The sequence below is a fragment of the Terrapene carolina genome, unplaced genomic scaffold (genome assembly GCF_002925995.2).
Source record: "Terrapene carolina triunguis isolate 2854851 unplaced genomic scaffold, T_m_triunguis-2.0 Scaffold96, whole genome shotgun sequence".
Taxonomy (NCBI): domain Eukaryota; kingdom Metazoa; phylum Chordata; order Testudines; family Emydidae; genus Terrapene; species Terrapene triunguis.
The window spans coordinates 62,527,810-62,545,875 of record NW_020664447.1 but is presented as its reverse complement, the minus strand read 5'-3'; the positions used below and the strand labels follow the sequence as shown (position 1 = coordinate 62,545,875).

Sequence of the window (18,066 nt, the reverse complement as noted above, 5' to 3'; positions counted from 1 at the left end):
CGGACCCGAGCCGGGCCTGCGTGCTCGGCGGGCACGGGCGGCGCCTCCCCGGAGCCCTTCTCGCGCCCCCACCACCCCAGCTTACCTTGTGCTGCCGGCCCGCCCCTGCTCCTGTTCAGACTTCCCGCGAATCTCTGATTCGCGGGAAGCAGGGGAGGGGGCGGAGCGTTCAGGGGAGGGGAGGAGGGGAAGTGAGCTGGGGGCGGGGTGGAGAGCTGCAGCGCGGGGCCCTCTTGGCGCGGGGCCCAATTCAGCCGAATCGGCTGAATCGGCCTAAAGCCGGCCCTGATCTGGCACGTAAATATCTTGCAACGCAGGCTACAACACTGCCATGTGAACGCCTGTTCTCACTTTCAGGTGACATTATAAACAAGAAGTGGGCAGCAGCATCTCCCACAAATTGTAACCAAACTTGTTTGTGTGAGTGATTGGCTGAAGTAGGGTTGAGTGGACTTGTAGGATCTAAAGTTTACATTGTTTTATTTTTGAATGCAGGTTTTTTTGGTACATAATTCTACATTTGTAAGTTCAATTTTATGATAAAGAGATTGCACTACAATACTTGTATTAGGTGAATTGAAAAATACTATTTTTTTTACAGTGCAGATATTTGTAATAAAATATAAATATAAGGTGAGCGCTGTACACTTGGTATTCTGTTGTAATTGAAATCAATATATTTGAAAATGTAGAAAAAATCCAAAAATATTTACATAAATAGTATTCTATTATTGTTTAACAGCACAATTCATCGTGATTAATTTTTTTAATCACTTGACAGCCCTAATAGAAACATGGTATAAGCAAGACTGGGCAATTGGTAAGGGGTGCCTATGATTTAATTACATTCTATGATTGATAAGAGGTACTTGTTATTGCAGAAGTTTTCAGTAATGGGTGAAATAAGGATCTATTGAAAGATGTTTTTAAGTCAGTAAGAACTGCCAGTTTTCACAGCTGTCAATAATAATGACCGAATTAGAATTCCTTTTAGCTTATCAATCATGTAACCTAAATTCCAAGAAATTCCATAAGTAATTAGGAAAAACTAAAATGTCAAATCAGAACACATAGTGAAATTAATCATGGGAAAACAATTTTCCCTCCAAAAAGGAGTTTCCTTTGTCTCACCCCCATAAAAGGAAAAGGGTTGGAAAGTTAGGTTGGGAATGAACACTCGGCATTACACTAGGTACTGAGGAAGGGACCAAACTGCCTTCTCTTCACTATCTACAGAGGGTGGTAAAATACACTTTCCTTCTGTATAGTGCTCTGCTAATCTCTGATTGTTAATCCTTCATTAAATAATTCCATTTGAGCCTGTTGTTTGAGCATCTTGAATCGTTATTAACTTCAATCATGCAACACCAGTGTAAATAACCATTTACTTTCACTTTCTTGGGGGTGGGATAGCTCAGTGGTTTGAGTATTAGCCTACTAACCCCAGGGTTGTGAGTTCAATCCTTGAGGGGGGCCACCTAGGGATCTGGGGCAAAATCAGTACTTGGTCCTGCTAGTGAAGGCAGGGGGCTGGACTCAATGACCTTTTGAGGTCCCTTCCAGTTCTAGGAGATATAGCTCCATTAATTTAAACACAAAATTAGCCAAACTCACACCTCACAATTAAACTGCAACAAGATGCAAGTTTTGGGGGAAAGCAAATAAAGGATTCAAATGAACTGGGTTGCTGCTTATACCCAGAAAGCTATGATAAACACCTACTAACAAAAGTGCCTTATTGTCTGCAAAGAGGAAAGATTGATCAGGGCTTCCCTACCCTTGAAATGCAACTGCACCTCTGTAGTGTGTCAATGTAGACACTACCTACACCGACAGGAGTGGTTCTCCTGTTGGCATAGGATGGTAATTCACCTCCCCAAAAGTTGGTAGCTAGGTCAACAGAAGAATTCTTCCATTGACCTAACACTGTCTACACTGGGAGTTAGGTAGGCTTAACTATGTCACTCGGGGTGTTGACCTAATTTTTTAGTGTAGACCAGGCCTCAGCTGCAAAAGGAATAAGCAGGGAGAGCAGGGAAACCAGTGGAGCATTTCCCAAGTATTCAAGTTGAGGCAGATTGCTCAGCTACAATTTTACACAACAATTTTTAGCAACAGCTTTCATACAAACTGTATCTCAAAACACTTGACAAAGTTGCATAATCTACTTACCACACATCATTAAATAATATATCAAAGCAGAGGGAGAGGATGAGAGCCAGAGGCAAGGGAGAAAAAGTAGTTTTTTTCAACTGAGTTGTGTAAGAGGGTTTGGAGAGACAGAGAGACTAAGGCCTTGGCTACACTTGTGAGTTACAGCGCAATAAAGCAGCCCCGGGCGCCCTAGCTCACTCCCCGTCCACACTGGCAAGGCACATAGAGTGCTCTGACTCCGCAGCTACAGCGCTGCTGGTACTCCACCTCGGCGAGTGGAATAATATTTGCTGCGCCCCCGCTGGAGTGCCGCGGCGCCAGTGTGAATGAGGTGTTGCGTTACTGCGCTGTGATCAGCCTCCGAAAACGTCCCATAATCCCCTTAAGTCAAGTGGCCACTCTTGTCATTGTTGTGAAATCTGGTTGCAGGAATGCGGAAATGCCCTTTCAAAGCTCTGTTTCAGAGAAGCCGGCTGCTTATCAGCTCTGAGGAAAAGTGAGACAGTGAGAGAGAGGCGGGGAGGGGAGGGGGGTCTGAATTTACAAGACAGCATGCTGACACACTCTCAGCACCCGAAAAACCCACTCTCTCTCCCCCCACATACATACAACACATTCCCTGTCACACTCCACCCCACCCCACCCCTGATTTGAAAAGCATGTTGCAGTCACTTGCATGCTGGAATAGCTGCCTGTAATGCAGCGCTCCCAATGCCACTGCAAGTGCTGCAAATGTGGCCATGCCAGTGTGCTTGAAGCTGTCAGTGTGGACAGACTGCAGCGCTTTCCCTACTGCACTCTACGAAGGCGGGTTTAACTCACAGTGCTCTACATCTGCAAGTGTAGACACGCCCATAAGAAGCTGCCTGTTTCAAATGGCGGGAGCTACAGAGGAGAAGGTTCTTGAACCTGCAGTGGCAATATTATGTGAACGGACAAATATATGCTTGTTGCTAGAGGACTGAAGGAAGCAGGGAGGGGAGAAGAGACAGATGAGGACTGAGAAGATGATTTCCTGTTACCTCTTGATAAACTATATGTGTAAACGTTTTGTATCTTTGGCTGAAGTGCCCGTGATGGAGAAGGAGAGAAGAACACCCGTCATATACATTAATCTGGTGAATTGTAATTCTGCTAAGAGAGATCGAACCTGAGGCAAAGATCCCACTGAAGTCAACAGGAATTTTGCCAGAATAAGGACTTCAGGACTGCCCTATCCTTCCCCTCACCGCACAATGCACCATCCAGTGGAAGTTTAGAAGGTAAATTTGGGTTGCAGTTCTCTCATCTGTTTCCCTAATCCATTTGTCTATCTAATCAGAAGCTGTAAACCACCTGTCACAGGAGCATTGGGAAGAATCCTACATTTGTTAATTTCTGGTAATTTCTATCCCTTTCCCCTACTCTGTATCTGTTTTGTTTACTCCATTGTAAGCTCTTCAGGGCAGGACTACCTACTACTCTGTGTTTGTACAGTTCTCTGTTGATCCCTAGGCACTAGCATAATAGCAATTAATACATTCAATTTCTTATTTTTATTTTATATAAGGTCAGAGTCTGCTACCCCTACTCACATTACATAGTGCCCCACTCCATGATGAGTTCCATTTAGTCCAGTCCACATTTCACAGGCTAGCAGAACTCACTGGATAATTTTTTTCCCAATATCATTTTTTTTGGTTTCTTTTTTTCTTTAATTTAAAAAAACGACTTTAGTGGTATTTGACCATATGCCCACCACAGAAATTCAGCCCAGTAGCTCACACTTAATGTAATATATGAGTTACTTTCTTTAAATCTAGTTAAGGACATTTTACCTGTGACAGAGTTTCATAATAATGCTTATAATATTTACCACTTTTTTCATCATCATCTTAATCAAGCTACCTACCTATTTCTAATGCAGCAACCTATGGTTCCTAGGTACTATATACCAGAATTAGTAGAAGTTTCATTGCAATCACATTATATTTTTCTGTCACTCCCTAGAACAATTTATCCTGCTGATAGATAATTAGAATGTTAACTTGCTGGGCTCAGCAGCCATCTTTGTGGAAGGCAGGTCTGAGAAAAGTAGGGTGACCAGATGTCCCAATTTTATAGGCACAGTCCTGATTTTTGGGGCTTTTTCTTATATAGGCTCCTATTACCCCCACCCCCCCACCCCCTATCCCAAATTTTCACACTTGCTGTCTGGTCACCCTAGAGAAAAGATGCAAATATTTTATTGAGCTCCCTTCCTTCAGAATTGCCACCTTAAGCAATTTTCCTGGGATTATCCAGATTTTGTTGGATTTGTGACATTCTTCTGGCAGCAGTGGTTTGGAAATGCCACAAATATCCGAGAGTGGGTGCAGGGACTGTTGTTTTGCTTCATCGTACTGACTCTTTTTGATGTTGTAATGGTTAGTCGCAACTTAACAATATTGCGTCATGACACCAGTGTTGTGTCATCAGAGTGCAACACAACGCACATCCTGACGCAAGATCACCATGTGGTGACTGAGTATGGGCATGGAGCTTCACCCCTGAACATGGAAGAAAGCTCTGGCATTGTCCAATTGGATCAGACATCCCAAGGGAAAACCCCACAACTGTGCTACATAAGGGTGTTTGCACAGCGCCTACAAGCATGAAAAGGCAGCAATTCCCATCGCAGCTTCAGTAGCTATGAGCATCAGCATGAAAGGGGAGGGGTCAGTTCCCTAATCAGTGCTCAGACTCCTTTGGAACACAGATACCTCCCAGCGCTCTATGGCCTGGAGAAGAGAGAGACTACAACTCCCACAAGCGTTCAGCCTGCTCATGTGCATTAGAAGCATGTTGAAAAAGTGGGTTTTTTACCTATGAAAGCTTATGCCCAAATAAATCTGCTAGTCAAGGTGCCACGGGACTCCTCGTTGTTCATCTAGTCTAGAGGCAGGCTTGTGAGGAAGACTACAACTCCCATAAGACATTTCGGTCAGACGTCTGCGTAGTGTAGCATGTGACCTTCCCGCTGAGAAAAGATGAGAGAGAGACTACAACTCCCAGATGCTTTTGATGTCCGCGCTTGCGCACTTGCGATCTCCCTCCGTGCGGCCAGTGGCCAGGGCCCCCGAGGCCCGATCCGAGTGAGAAGAGGAAGATGGCGCTCACCAGGTTGGTGGGGCTGGTCTCCGCTTGGGGTCGGATTCCCTCCGTCCTGCTCACGGTCCAATCCACTTACACCCCGCAGGGTCCGGGTCCTGGCGAGCCCTGTTCCGGGTGCGAGGTGGCTCCTGTCCCCGCCCCCGCCGAGGGACAAACCGCGCTGGCGGCGCGTAGGCCGCACCGAGCCGGGGCCTTTCCCGAACGCCCAGCCGCGGGCCCCGCCGCCAGGGGGACAGGGCCGGAGACACGGGGCGGGGTGCGGGGACCGGACACCTCCCACCGGCCTGCGTCCCGGTTCGGCCAGCGGCTGAGCACTGGGGCTGGGGGAGGGTAGGAGCTGCCAGCTCGCAGGCCGGCGCTGCGGGAGGCAGTGTGCACCCCGGGTCGGGAGGTCTGTGGCCACCCTTCGGGCCTGTACAACGGTGGCCCCGTACAGGGGCCCTGGAGAGGGAGTTAGGGACGGGACCTTTCTTCCAGAATGTGCAGCGAGCTCTCTGGAGCTGAAAGGGTTAATTTCCCCTCCTCACCCCCCGTGTGGTGATAGCGGATCCCTAGGGTGTGATGCCTTCTCCGAGGGGCTACGCAGCCACTCCTGCGTGGAGACCGGGGCATAGGGAGCCTGGGGTCTGATGCAGCGTTGTCCAGAACATCCCTGTGCACGGGGGTTGCACATAACGCTCTGGATATAGGCAGACACCCGTGGGCTGGGATGATAGATTCCCATCGCGTGCACAGCTCCATCTAGGTCCTAGGGCAGTCTACTGAGAGAAGCTGAAAGATCAGTGTCATTTCTCTGTCTAGCTTAAGGCATATCTCTTTTTGTGTTTACTCTGACACATAAACCTTTTGGCAGCCAAACGTTTCCTTAAGGACATGTAAAGAGGGGCAGCCTGGTACTCAGGTGGGGGTGCAGAGTGAGCTGAAACGTGGGAAGCTAAAAGTTTGGAATTTTAACTGAGTCCTTTGTTCTTGGCCAGTGGGAACAAGAGGTGCACCCTTTCTCCAGAGCACCTCCCCGGAGAAAGGAACACCTTGTATAGCTTGGGTACTTAGTCCAAATCTTAGTGAGAATGAGGTATATCATTGTGTCTATTTATGTGAGAGTCACTAAGAAATGGAGGAAATGTTCTTATTCACTTTGACAGAATGGTAGAAAACATACTTACATGGAAAGATCTACGTTATGTTCTGTAAGATTCATACTGCTCTGTTGCTAAAGAAAAGGCAGACATGGCTCCTGCTGTGCTTTGGTTCAAACAGGGGTTGGAAATATGTATTAATTAATTATGTCAAGTCTAGAGAGGTGGAGAAAGAGTGCCACCTTCAACATTTCAACTCAGTAGCAGCTGTGGCCCAGTTGAAACGTCCTGCACTCAACTGTTAAATATTATAAATCATTTCTGATCCAACACAGATCAGTGGCAAAGATTAACAGTCCCTTGAAATACTCTAATAACAGACTCAAATATTGCATTTGATCTCAGTTGTGTTGAGTGGGTGAGGCTGTCAAAGTTAACATCCTTTTCTTTTTGTTTGTGGAGTTTTTTACCAGCCCCAACTCAGCTGTCTCAGGACCAGCTAGAGTTAGAAGAAAGGGCAAGATCTCAGAGGTCAAGACAGACTGCACTGGTGTCATCGCGCAGGGAACCTCCCCCATATGGTTATCGGAAAGGATGGATACCACGAATGCTAGAGGTAAATATTTGAATTCACGCTCTGGTGATAGCTCTCATTTATTATTGATGTATTTTTTATTTTAAAAAGGATAGATTAAATCTGAGCACTTGAATATAGCACAGAAAATTGTGTAGCGCCCCACCATATGAGAAATTGACTGGTTATGTCCACCAGTCCAGGTGGAAATATTCTGGGTTTGTTTTTGTTTTACAGTATTACTACTTACCATAGAAACTTTCTAGCTATATTGTACATTATCTTCCCTGTTGAGAATATTATAAAGTGAAAGCAAGCAGCCCTTGAGATCATGGCCTTCTGAACACATGCCTATTTTCATTTTCCTGATTTGTTAAATACACAGTTCAGATTAAAGTTTTCTATGCATGATTACAGTTGGACAGCTAAAAAAGAGTTGCATCGGAGAACAAACTCATGGTTACAGTGTTTTCATAAGTAACAGATTATCTTACTCTCCTGTGGTTGTAGAAAGCATTAGCATTTGTCAGACATTCAGTGTTAAATATATAACTGCCAAAAGCAACCTGAGATAATGATGCGTGTTCTTAGTCTTGACCCTGAACTTGGTTAATCTCATTTCAACTGCAAATGCTGACAAGTTGGGAGTGAGAAACAAGTGTTTTTGAGAAATTGCACCAAGACACTTTGTATTTTGACCCAGAAATTCCTTGCAATGATTTAAAATGACATTTGGCATGAGGTCTGAGACTTGGTGTGGTTAGTCCTAAACCAGTGTTAACAACAACAACAACACTTCTGGGACAAGGGACCAGTGACTCTACTGAAGTGTTAATACTTTGCAAACCACCAGGACTAGAAAAGGATATCTTATATAGCAATTGCCACTTTCCATTAATATACAATATTCTTTTTTAGTTTCAATGTCTGATGAGATATCAGATCTTAAAATTTCCACATTTTCATTAATTCTTCTCCCCACTGCATTTTAATTAGCAAAATTAATATTTTAGTAGTCACTGCCTCAAACTGCTAAAGATAGAAATCAGTACTTAATGTCTTTTTAAAATTGGGTGTCATGGCTTTCAAATAGCATCCAGCCTCACTTCCAAACACGAGCAGTACATGAGCTGATAAGTATGTGGGAAGGACTGTTACAAGTATCTGTCCAGTTGATAGATCAGTACAAATGTCTTTAAGAGCAGTAAACTGTTCCAAGCATGATCTTGGCCCAGAGAATAAAAACAAAGTTTAAAAATCAGTCTCTAACATAGCAAGAGTACTATGAAAAGGAATCTCATTTGGGTTTATTGACCAATGACTAGCTTTTTGTCTGGTTAGGGTATGAAGACTATTTAATTCTGTAACTGGGGTCTTGGAATGTGACACTTGAATGAAAGAGTCTTGGTAACTCAAATCAGATTGTTCTTAGCGTGTATGGAGCACTAATCCTAGATGTATCTCAACTGTTACGGATTCAGAATGGTCTGGTTTGAGAGGCCTGTCTCCTTCAGCTCATTAAATACTGAGTGAAAGGGCAGGTAAGAACTCTGGAAGCATGGGGGCCTGGAACTCCTACCCAAGTGCCAGCGTGTTGGAATCTAGCATACCTACCATTTTGAATGTGTGAGCTACAGGTTTTGTGAAAAGAATGTTTCATCGTTAAAGCAACAAATAAGCTGCTAAAAAATGTCCACTGCTAATTGTGCTGTGAAAAGTGACAAATACCAAATATAGCTTAGCAGCAGAAAACTGTCACTCTTGTAACATTAGTAGTTTGCAGTTGCTTTATTGTAATAGTAAAATACTTGAAGTTCAAACTCCTTGATTCATGTATGAATCTAATTCTGTGATTATTATTTGTATTGTGGTAGTGTCTGACATATTCCAGTCAGGGATAGGAGCAACAAATAATTCTGGACATTGACCAAAGGAAAATGAATGCATCTCTCTTCTATTTTAAGAATTCTGAATTCTGCTGCCCACTGAAAGAATACACTGTGGTATAGTCTGGTTGTTGCACTCTGGGAACAAGGCCATTGTGCTGGAACCAAAGCACTCCCTGCTCCCATTCCTTGCTGAAAAATACTGGCAAATCTCATGCTTGGTTTCATGCCACGTTTCATTTATTGCTCACTTCTGTTTCCTTTCTGTGCAGGATTTTGGAGATGGAGGTGCTTTCCCAGAAATCCATGTGGCCCAATACCCATTGGATATGGGCCGAAAGAAGAAAATGTCCAATGCTTTGGCCGTTCAAGTGGATGCAGAAGGAAAAATAAAATACGACGCTATAGCTCGACAGGGACAGTCAAAGGACAAGGTAATACACTCTTACAATAGGCGTACATGTGTCTGGAAGCCTTAAACAAATTGGGTTAAACATGTTTGTTCTAACAAACTGTCACCATTTTGACATTGGAAATCTAGATGGTCACTTTTAAGCATTGACGTTTTTTGTTAAAAGTTTAGGAGGTGAGGTAAGATCAGTCAGATATGAGTGGCACGATTGTGAGGATATGGTGACCCAGAGCTACTTGAGTCTTTCTATTTTGAAACTGTGATAACTTTGTGATCTTACAGAGGTTAGGTAATGTGGGTGAAAGTGCCTACTCAAAAGTTGTCTATTGATGGCGAGTATCATACTGGAGTTTGACCATCATGGGGCATTCTAAAGAAAGCAAGGCATGAGGGTCAGCTTGTCAGAGTCAGCCTTCCATCAGACTTCTGTAATTCATGATCAAATTAGGGGTCTCTTTTTGGCTATGAAATGCAGGCAGTAAAATAGCACAAGCACAACTTCCAGAAAAATGGACCCTATGTGCTTTTATTGTAACTGTCATGCTATCTGGAGTGACTCATGACCATGAGTATCTACCTCAGGGCAGATTGTCAAAAATAGGACAGGTTTCAGAGTAGCAGCCGTGTTAGTCTGTATCCGCAAAAAGAACAGGAGTACTAATAAATTTGTTAGTCTCAAAAATAGGACAGACACCCCAAACTGGTGGAATGTTCTGTAATTAGATTTCACCAACCCAGTATCAGATGTGAACTCCTGTATCACTATACAGTCTTTCTGTGAGTCACAGACTGTCCCCTTGGTCTCTCTAGTCTATCTTGCCACTCAGGCAAGCTGGACTTAGTGATAAATGGTCACTTACACCAAAATCAAAAAATATTCAGGTTGAGACCAGTCACTTACCTCAGATTAATTTGTACTGTATATCTCTCACCAATGACAATGCCTGTAGCCAATTCTGTAATAAACTAACTAAAGATTTATTAACTTGGAAAAAGAAGTAAGAGTTATTTACAGGTTAAAGCAAGCAAGCATATAACACAAATGAGTTGCAATCTAAATCCTAAGAGTAACAGAGTTGTAGTGATCTTTTAATTCAAAATATCATTCAGGGCAAACCCAGGGATAACCCTGGTGGATCTCTTGCTTCATTTTGGAGTCTCTGGCCCTGTGAGAGTTCAAATGGCAAAGAGATTATCATTTTTCCTTGTGAGGCATTTTAATATCTTCTTCCCTGAGAAATCAAGCTGATAGAGTTCCCACAGAAGTCCCTTCGTCATGGGGGGGAGGGGCGAAGAGGAGGAGGAATGCACTTAACAGAGTCCTTGATATCATACAATGGCTCATTTGCCTTTAATTAACAGGATTTAACATCTTGTTAGAGACCATCAACACATACAACAAATGTATTGCACAAGTCTCTTTCCTGGTTTGTTGAGTTACATAGAGGTTTACAATGCAAATGCTTGCTATCACTTTCTAACGTCGGGTATAGTTGCATGAGAACGATACATGCAGCATGCTACAGGCATTTTATAAAACACTAAACACAATGTAACATCTAATATTTATTTGCTAATGCTAATGCACAAGTAGCCAAGAGTGGTTTCCAGCTATGCATTTGTACATGTTCAGTGAGGCCTGGGGCCTTGGCATGAGTTGGCACCTGGTCTGCCAGTGTCACAGTAACATTTACCTTTTTTTTTTTTTTTTTTTTTTTTTTTTTTTTTTTTTTTTTTTTTTTTGTTTTTTTTTTTTTTTTTTTTTTTTTTTTTTTTTTTTTTTTTTTTTTTTATGGTCTTCATGTTTTAACTCTTTTGGATTGGAGTCTTATTTTGTTATTGCAACTTCCATTGCATTGCAATATGGGGTGGGCGATGTTGCTGACTTAAAATCGCCATACTGTAAGACGTTCTGGGACCAGACCTGCTCCCACTGAAGTCAGTGACAAAACTCCCATTGACTTCAATGGGGACAGATTTGGCTCCTATATCTGTAGTAGTGATTCCTAAAAGGAAATGGTTAAATTGGGTATTGTGGTGTCTTAATTGACATTTAGAAGACCATTATGCAAACTCCCAAGCCCACTATGAGGAGCCCATATTTCAGAGAGGGTGGATTGGATCATAGACTACATCAAAGCTTTCATTTTCCTTAAACAGGTGTGGGGACAGGAGAATTAGTGAGGTTTGACTAGATCAGATGTTTGACCATTTCCTTGCCACAGTAACTATTATCCATCTCTCTCCAGAGTAACCTAAAGGAAATCTGAAAAGAAAGAGCTGAACACAGAGGGCTTTTTAATTTAAAATCATTGAGATGTTGATATGGATAATTGTTCAGGAACTCAAGATTCTTCCTGGATTGATGGATATCCTCATGAAAATTTAAGCACTAGGAAGAGCACTTACTTTTTACAGGGATGAGTGCTGTTCAAAACCCCAAGGTAGATGGGGAAGGGGTGTAGCTTTCTAAAAGTATCAAGTGCCCAATGAATGTGACGGTGACTCAAACTTTGAGGGGTGAAAATTTCCTTAATCAGAACACTAGGATGGTTAAAAATCATTTACTTTTTAAAAACTCAGATTAGTTTTGTTTTTACTTTATCACTTATCTGAAGTTTATTATGCAACTGTCAGTGTGACGCTTCAGACAAACTATTACAGTCATTTAAATACATTGAAAATCCAGTCAGTTATATATGTTGAATAAATGCCATGTATTGTGTATCTTCATGACATAAGCACTCTACTACAGCATATTTGAAACATGGGCTAAAATCAGTTTTGCTCTGAACTCTCATGTGAACTGAAAGTGATTCGAAGGAATAAAAGTACATAATGGCAATATGTTTAGTTGTGAACAAGACTTCCATTGAGATGCCACAAGAATTGGAAAGTAGCTGTTAAATAGGGCTAGAGATTTATAATACAACGAAGTATAGCATGGCTAAGCAGTGACTAGTGGAGGCAAGGGGAAAATACTAAACACTTTAAATCTTCAAAGATTTGTGCCAACTTTAACTTTATCCACACAGCCTCCAGTGAGGAAGGTAAGTGTTGTTCCTAGCTAAAAATGAGTATGTGGAGCTAGAGAGTGGATAAGTAACTTGCCTGAGGCTAGGCAATGTGTTAGTGGCAGAGTCAGGATTAGAATGCAGAAATTCCTGGATCCCAGTCCTATGCTCTGAATCCTGGACCATGCTGACTCCACCTACAGATATTGGAATATAAACACTTAGGGAAGAGAGGAATTATTTATGGTGGTACAATGGGACATAACTAGGACTAAGAGGTGAAATAAAGAAAAAGAAAACTTAGATTCTATCTCAGGAAAATGAATGACGTGGAATAGTCTACTATGGAAGTGACAAGCCCCATTGCTAGATGTTTTAAAGGAGACATGAGAAAGCATTAGAAAGTATGGTATGTGAAATGATTCTTCATTGGCCTGCTGTGAATTGGGTGACCTAAAGTGGATTTTACAGATCTAACTTTTGTGATTACACAATATGAATAAGATTGACTATAGAATCTTTAATAGCCTGGACTATACATATAATTCAAATATTCTTCAAATTTCAGTACCTATGACTGAAGAAGAGCAGATGTTTATAAATAGGCCCACCAGGTGTTCTGGATCTAACTGGGATTGCTTCATGAGCTGCTTATTTGTCTGGGCTAAGAACATATGTTATTTTGCTTTCGCCACAGCCTATGGATTTTCTCAAATTTGAATTAAATAGTTGGCCTTTCTGTGAAGGAGACTGTCGCTGCCGAACAGTTTTATCACTACAACCCTTCTATCTAGGTGGCTTACTAGCAACTTCCATCACTTCCGCTATTTGCCTCCTGTGTTTCCTTTCCATATAAAAAACACGAGTACAACGAACTTCCATAGAAAAACTTTGGGCTTGTGGGTACTTGAAGATCTGATACATCACCTCTGCTTCTTGAGGATGGCAGAAGCAGCCTGATAAATGCCAGGCATCTACAGATAAATCCAGACCTGACTTTATGGATATCTGGTTTATGATCCACAATAGCACACCTGGCTCCTTTATTGCTTCTCTTCTCCATGCCTTGTAGCAAGTGAGCAAATGTCATGGCTCTGTCTATCCGTCACAACATATAACCACACCACTCTTGCTAAGTTAGCCCAGTGCTTGACAAAAAATCAGCTCAGAGATGAAGAACAGTTGGTTGAAGTTGTACCTCAAAAAGATGGAGGTCATGCTGATAGAGAGAGGAAAGTATTTGGAGAAGTTTGCAACTATGCTGCAGTCTCCTTTAACTGACCTGAACTGGTCAAATTTTATAGCCCAAGAGAGTTCCTGCATACCTCTCTGATGCTAAACTCCCACATAGCAGCATCTGTGAGTAACTGCTCTGCATCCTTCAGCTGTCTAGGAAACTGTCTTGGCAGATGATGACCTAGCCTGGATGTTATCTCCTGATTAATGCCCAAGTAGATTGCACTATTGTAGCTCAAACTGTTGGACCTCAAGAAACTACAACTAGTATAAAATGCAGTGATACGTCTCCTCAACATTAGCTATTACGAGCATCGCAAGCCCGTCTTCTACTTTAAACTGGCTCCCTAGAATATAGCATCACATTCAAGGTCTTGGTCTTTGTCTTTACAACACTTAACGATCAGGGCCTAGGATACTTAAAACTCCAGGACAAGGACCGCATTTGACAACTGCACTCCTTGGACACAGTGGAACTATCTACTGCAAGGATAAAGCTAGTCTGCAGGAGATGGAGCTTTCTTGAGGGCTGGGCCAACACTGTGGAACAAACTCTCATGTGATGTCAGAACCACCACAAACCTCACCGTCTTCTGTTTGAAGTAGAAGGCACTCTTCTTAATTCTTGCTTTCACTAATGGAGACACATAACACAACATACATTTAAAATAAAGCCACATATAATTGTCTCCTGAGGGAGTGTGTGGGGGAGGGGGGGGCAGAGGGGGGGCTGGGAGAGAGAGAGAGAACCACTTGTCAGCAATGCTAATCATGTTGATAAAAGAACTCGGATATCACAGTGATGGCTATAGTATGAGAACATGAATAGAATAGACCTAATAATTTGTGAAATGGTTCATTACTCATATCAGAGTAGTATCCATCTCTTTTGATAGAACTTTCCTTGAGAAGTGGGGTTAATCCTGGGTCTTTGTGGGGTGACCTAAATTCCAGTTTGGATAAATAGATGGTGCCTTCTCCAGTTGAAGTGCAGGGGAGAATTTTGAAGTTAGTCACTTTTGCCATAGACCAAAATGGAAAAATCTGTTTTGTAGTGTTCGGGGTTACCACATTCCATCCTGTAGATGGCTGCATTTCAGGCAGGCAAGTGATCCTTACTTTACATATGTAGTTGATAAAGCTCTGTTTAGAGCCACTTTGAATATATAGAATCAAACATATTGTTGAAAAAATATTTAAACAGTTACAATGTGACAAGTTTTAGGCAAGAAAGTTCTCCATATAAGCCTGTTCTTATAGAATTCTAAGCATGTATGATCAGATTCTACTACTAGGTGAAGTGCCTTCAGATATAGGAATATCAGAGAGCAATCTCTTCTGATAGCACCATAGCACACAAACATTTAGTCTTTGCCTGTTACGACTGCCCCAACCTGTAAAAGGAATCTTTCAGTGGGACCAATAAGTTGATTTCTGATCACTCCACATTGGAATAATTTCAAAATGAAATTCTAAAGTCCAATAGCGATGAATCTCTCTTACCTGACTTTCCTTCGTCCTCATCATCAAAAAAGTGGTCCAATTAAAATTTATAAGATACTTGTACCTTTTTTTGTTTTTGAAGGAGGTGGGAATATTGGTTATCACCACTAATGTCAGACTAATCTCCACATTGCATCCACTTTACTGTCACTTTGCACACAAGTAGAATGTCTGTTTAGTGGGTAATGAGTTGTGGATTTAGTTCACAAAGCTCATTTGTGCTCCAATCACCTGACAGAGGTATATTGTAATTTTAAGATAACTCCTTTAGCCTTCTCTTGTCTCTGAGAATATTCTGAGCTCCTTCGATTGCTTGGTCCTTCGTGCAGTGAGGCTCTTGGGTTTTATAGTTAATTACCATAGAGGAATACTGTTCTTCAGATGTCCTTCACTCGGCTTTGTGAGATGCTGGAATAGTGATGCTCATTTAAGGGATTATTAATTTTGGAGTATGTGGATAAGAAGCAGTAAATGGGTCTTGTGTGCTAATTTAACAATGAGGCTACAGGTCAGTTTTATAGTTAGGCATACACTATTAGGAGCAGTTTATTCCACCTTTCTACTTGCAAGAATAGCTATTGAGAGATTTTAACCCTTTGAGCCAGGATTTTCTGATGTTACTTATTGAGACAGATGTAAAATCCTAATTCTAGGTGCAATGGGTTTTTTTTTTCTGTATGAACCTTTCAGGTACACTCCTTCCCTATATTATTATTATTGGGGCTTAAGATTTAATAATTGTGTGTGGGAGGACTGAATTATTCATGCTAGGAAAAACATGAGATTTCTCAAATATTTAGCAATTTCAAGGAGGTAGGGAAGATGATGATGTAAGGTATAAAAGCAGGATAGCCGTTTGAATTAAGTTTCCCTAGTTCTTGAAAACTGATATATAAATCTGGGTTTTCTAGCTTTGCTGGGGGATCCCAAAAAAGGAGAGGGACTGGGAGCCAGGAATTCATTAATACTAATCCCAGCTCTAATGGCAGTTTGCTATGTGACTTGGGGCAGGTCACTTCTTTGCCTCAAGTTTTTCCATCTGTAAAATGGGGGTTATACTACTATTTCACAGATGTTTTTTGAGAAATCCTGATTACTGTGGTGCACCTGGAAGCTGAATGATTGCTATATAAATGCTAGATATTATCAAAAGGATAATCTATCTTCTGAAATATCTCCTTGCGGAATGGTGCATTTCCATGTATTCCTGTTCCACAGCACTGATCAATTATAATATGTTTCAGGTAATTTACAGCAAATATACAGATCTGGTACCTAAAGAGGTTATGAATGTGGATGATCCTGACCTGCAAAGACCTGATGAGGAAGCAGTGAAAGAGGTATTGTATGCATTGATGCACATAGCTATTAAAGCTACATTTTATTTTTTGCATTTTTGTTATGGCACTCAACATTATATTCCTAATTACAGCTAACTGAAAAGACAAGAGCAGCCCTGGAGAAATCTGTCTCCCAGAAAGTTGCGGCAGCCATGCCAGTCCGAGCAGCCGACAAACTAGCTCCTGCTCAGTACATCCGGTATGGACTTAGTTAAAGTATATAATCCTTTTGTGTAGAATTGGTTAGTAAGAGCATGCCTTGATTTTTGGGAGGAGGGTCCTCTCTTTTGAAGCTTACTCCTTTGCAGGAGGCTGCAGTGTGAAACTTAATTCAAGAAATGTAGACTTCATTATTAATGACGAGTTAGTTTGAAGCATGTTGATTGTCTTCACACCAGAAGTTAAAACATTTTAAAAGGTTATTGCTTTTTAATGGAATATGATATTAGTCCCGTTACAGAGGGCACAGTGTGCTGGGGAAACTGACCATGATGTGTGCGTTTCCACTCAAAATGAGGTCTTTATAAGCAGGCTCTCCCTTTACATAGTGTGACCAACTCTAAAGCAATTCTGAACTACAAGATTAGTCTTTATTTAGAAGGAATCTCAGCGGTGGCCACAAGAAACTTCCAAACCAGGGTTTCGGTCACTTCAGAGCATACTTCTGCAAGTATATTAAGGGCTTTTCTGGGCCATAGCAGGGTGCGTAGTCCAACAATGTCTATGAGCATATACTGTGGCATCTGACTAGATAAGACTCTTCTCGTCCTTCTAGTTTGTAATTTAAATGTTCTACTCTGTCCCGTTGCAGAAACAGGACACTATAACACTGTAGCCTGAAAAGGGGCAGTTCAAATGCTGAATGAATGTCTAGTTACATCGTGCATTCTGGTGTTGAAGAGCATTTTAAAAAATTGGTGTGAACAAAACTGAAATGCAGAGTAGTTAAATGAGGAAGGACGAGGCTGGCAGTGTATAGAGAACTGAATGTATCTCAACTGCTTTCTTCAGATACACACCATCTCAGCAGGGTGTGGCCTTCAACTCTGGAGCAAAACAGAGGGTTATTCGAATGGTGGAGATGCAGAAGGACCCCATGGAACCTCCAAGATTCAAGTGAGTACCTGGAATTTTTCATAGCAAGTAGAGGATTTTGATAAGCACATTTTCTTACTGCCTATTGATCACACTGTGATTTATCCTTCAGGATTAACAAGAAAATTCCTCGTGGGCCACCTTCTCCTCCTGCTCCTGTAATGCACTCCCCTAGCAGAAAGGTATTGAATGTAGCTGCTATTTTCTGGTCTGGCTTCTAGCGTGTGTTCTCAAACCGCACTCTATTGAGATCTAGCTGGGACCTGTGGTGCTTTTTCTCCTTTCCTCTGCCTTATGGTGTGTTGCTAGGTGATTCATTTAGTGTGAAATGTAAAATTCTGTGCCTGGGCCGTATTGAAGGTATATTTTCCTATATACCGTCACAAAGGTTGATTTAAATTCCCCCCTTGTTTTACAAAGGCTCACACTGCTGTGACTCTTCTCAGCTTGGAGGGTTGGTGAGGCTTTAGACCTAGGATATCAGTACTGCTCTTTGACCAGCCTCCTGTATTTGTTTCTTGCAGTGTGTAGGACTAACAGGGCATTATTTGAAGTAATTAAAAAATAATATGGGCTCAGGACTGATTAACAATTTTACCTTTTTCATATGCAGGTTACTTAGTCTGTGCTGAAGTTTTGAG

The 18,066-nt window shown here is 41.9% G+C and overlaps 1 protein-coding gene across 1 annotated transcript in view; it reads left to right on the top strand.

Annotated features, from left to right (window-relative positions):
- The first annotated feature begins 5,245 nt into the window (after window positions 1-5,245).
- The window catches only part of SNW1 (SNW domain containing 1), a 21,067-nt gene continuing 8,246 nt past the window's right edge, over window positions 5,246-18,066 (top strand). The window contains exons 1-7 of the mRNA XM_024192815.2: window positions 5,246-5,295; window positions 6,828-6,981; window positions 9,098-9,259; window positions 16,235-16,330; window positions 16,423-16,529; window positions 17,342-17,446; window positions 17,538-17,607. Of these exons, the coding sequence (XP_024048583.1) occupies window positions 5,282-5,295; window positions 6,828-6,981; window positions 9,098-9,259; window positions 16,235-16,330; window positions 16,423-16,529; window positions 17,342-17,446; window positions 17,538-17,607 (708 nt within the window). The 5' untranslated portion in view covers window positions 5,246-5,281. The remainder of the gene's footprint in view (window positions 5,296-6,827; window positions 6,982-9,097; window positions 9,260-16,234; window positions 16,331-16,422; window positions 16,530-17,341; window positions 17,447-17,537; window positions 17,608-18,066) is intronic.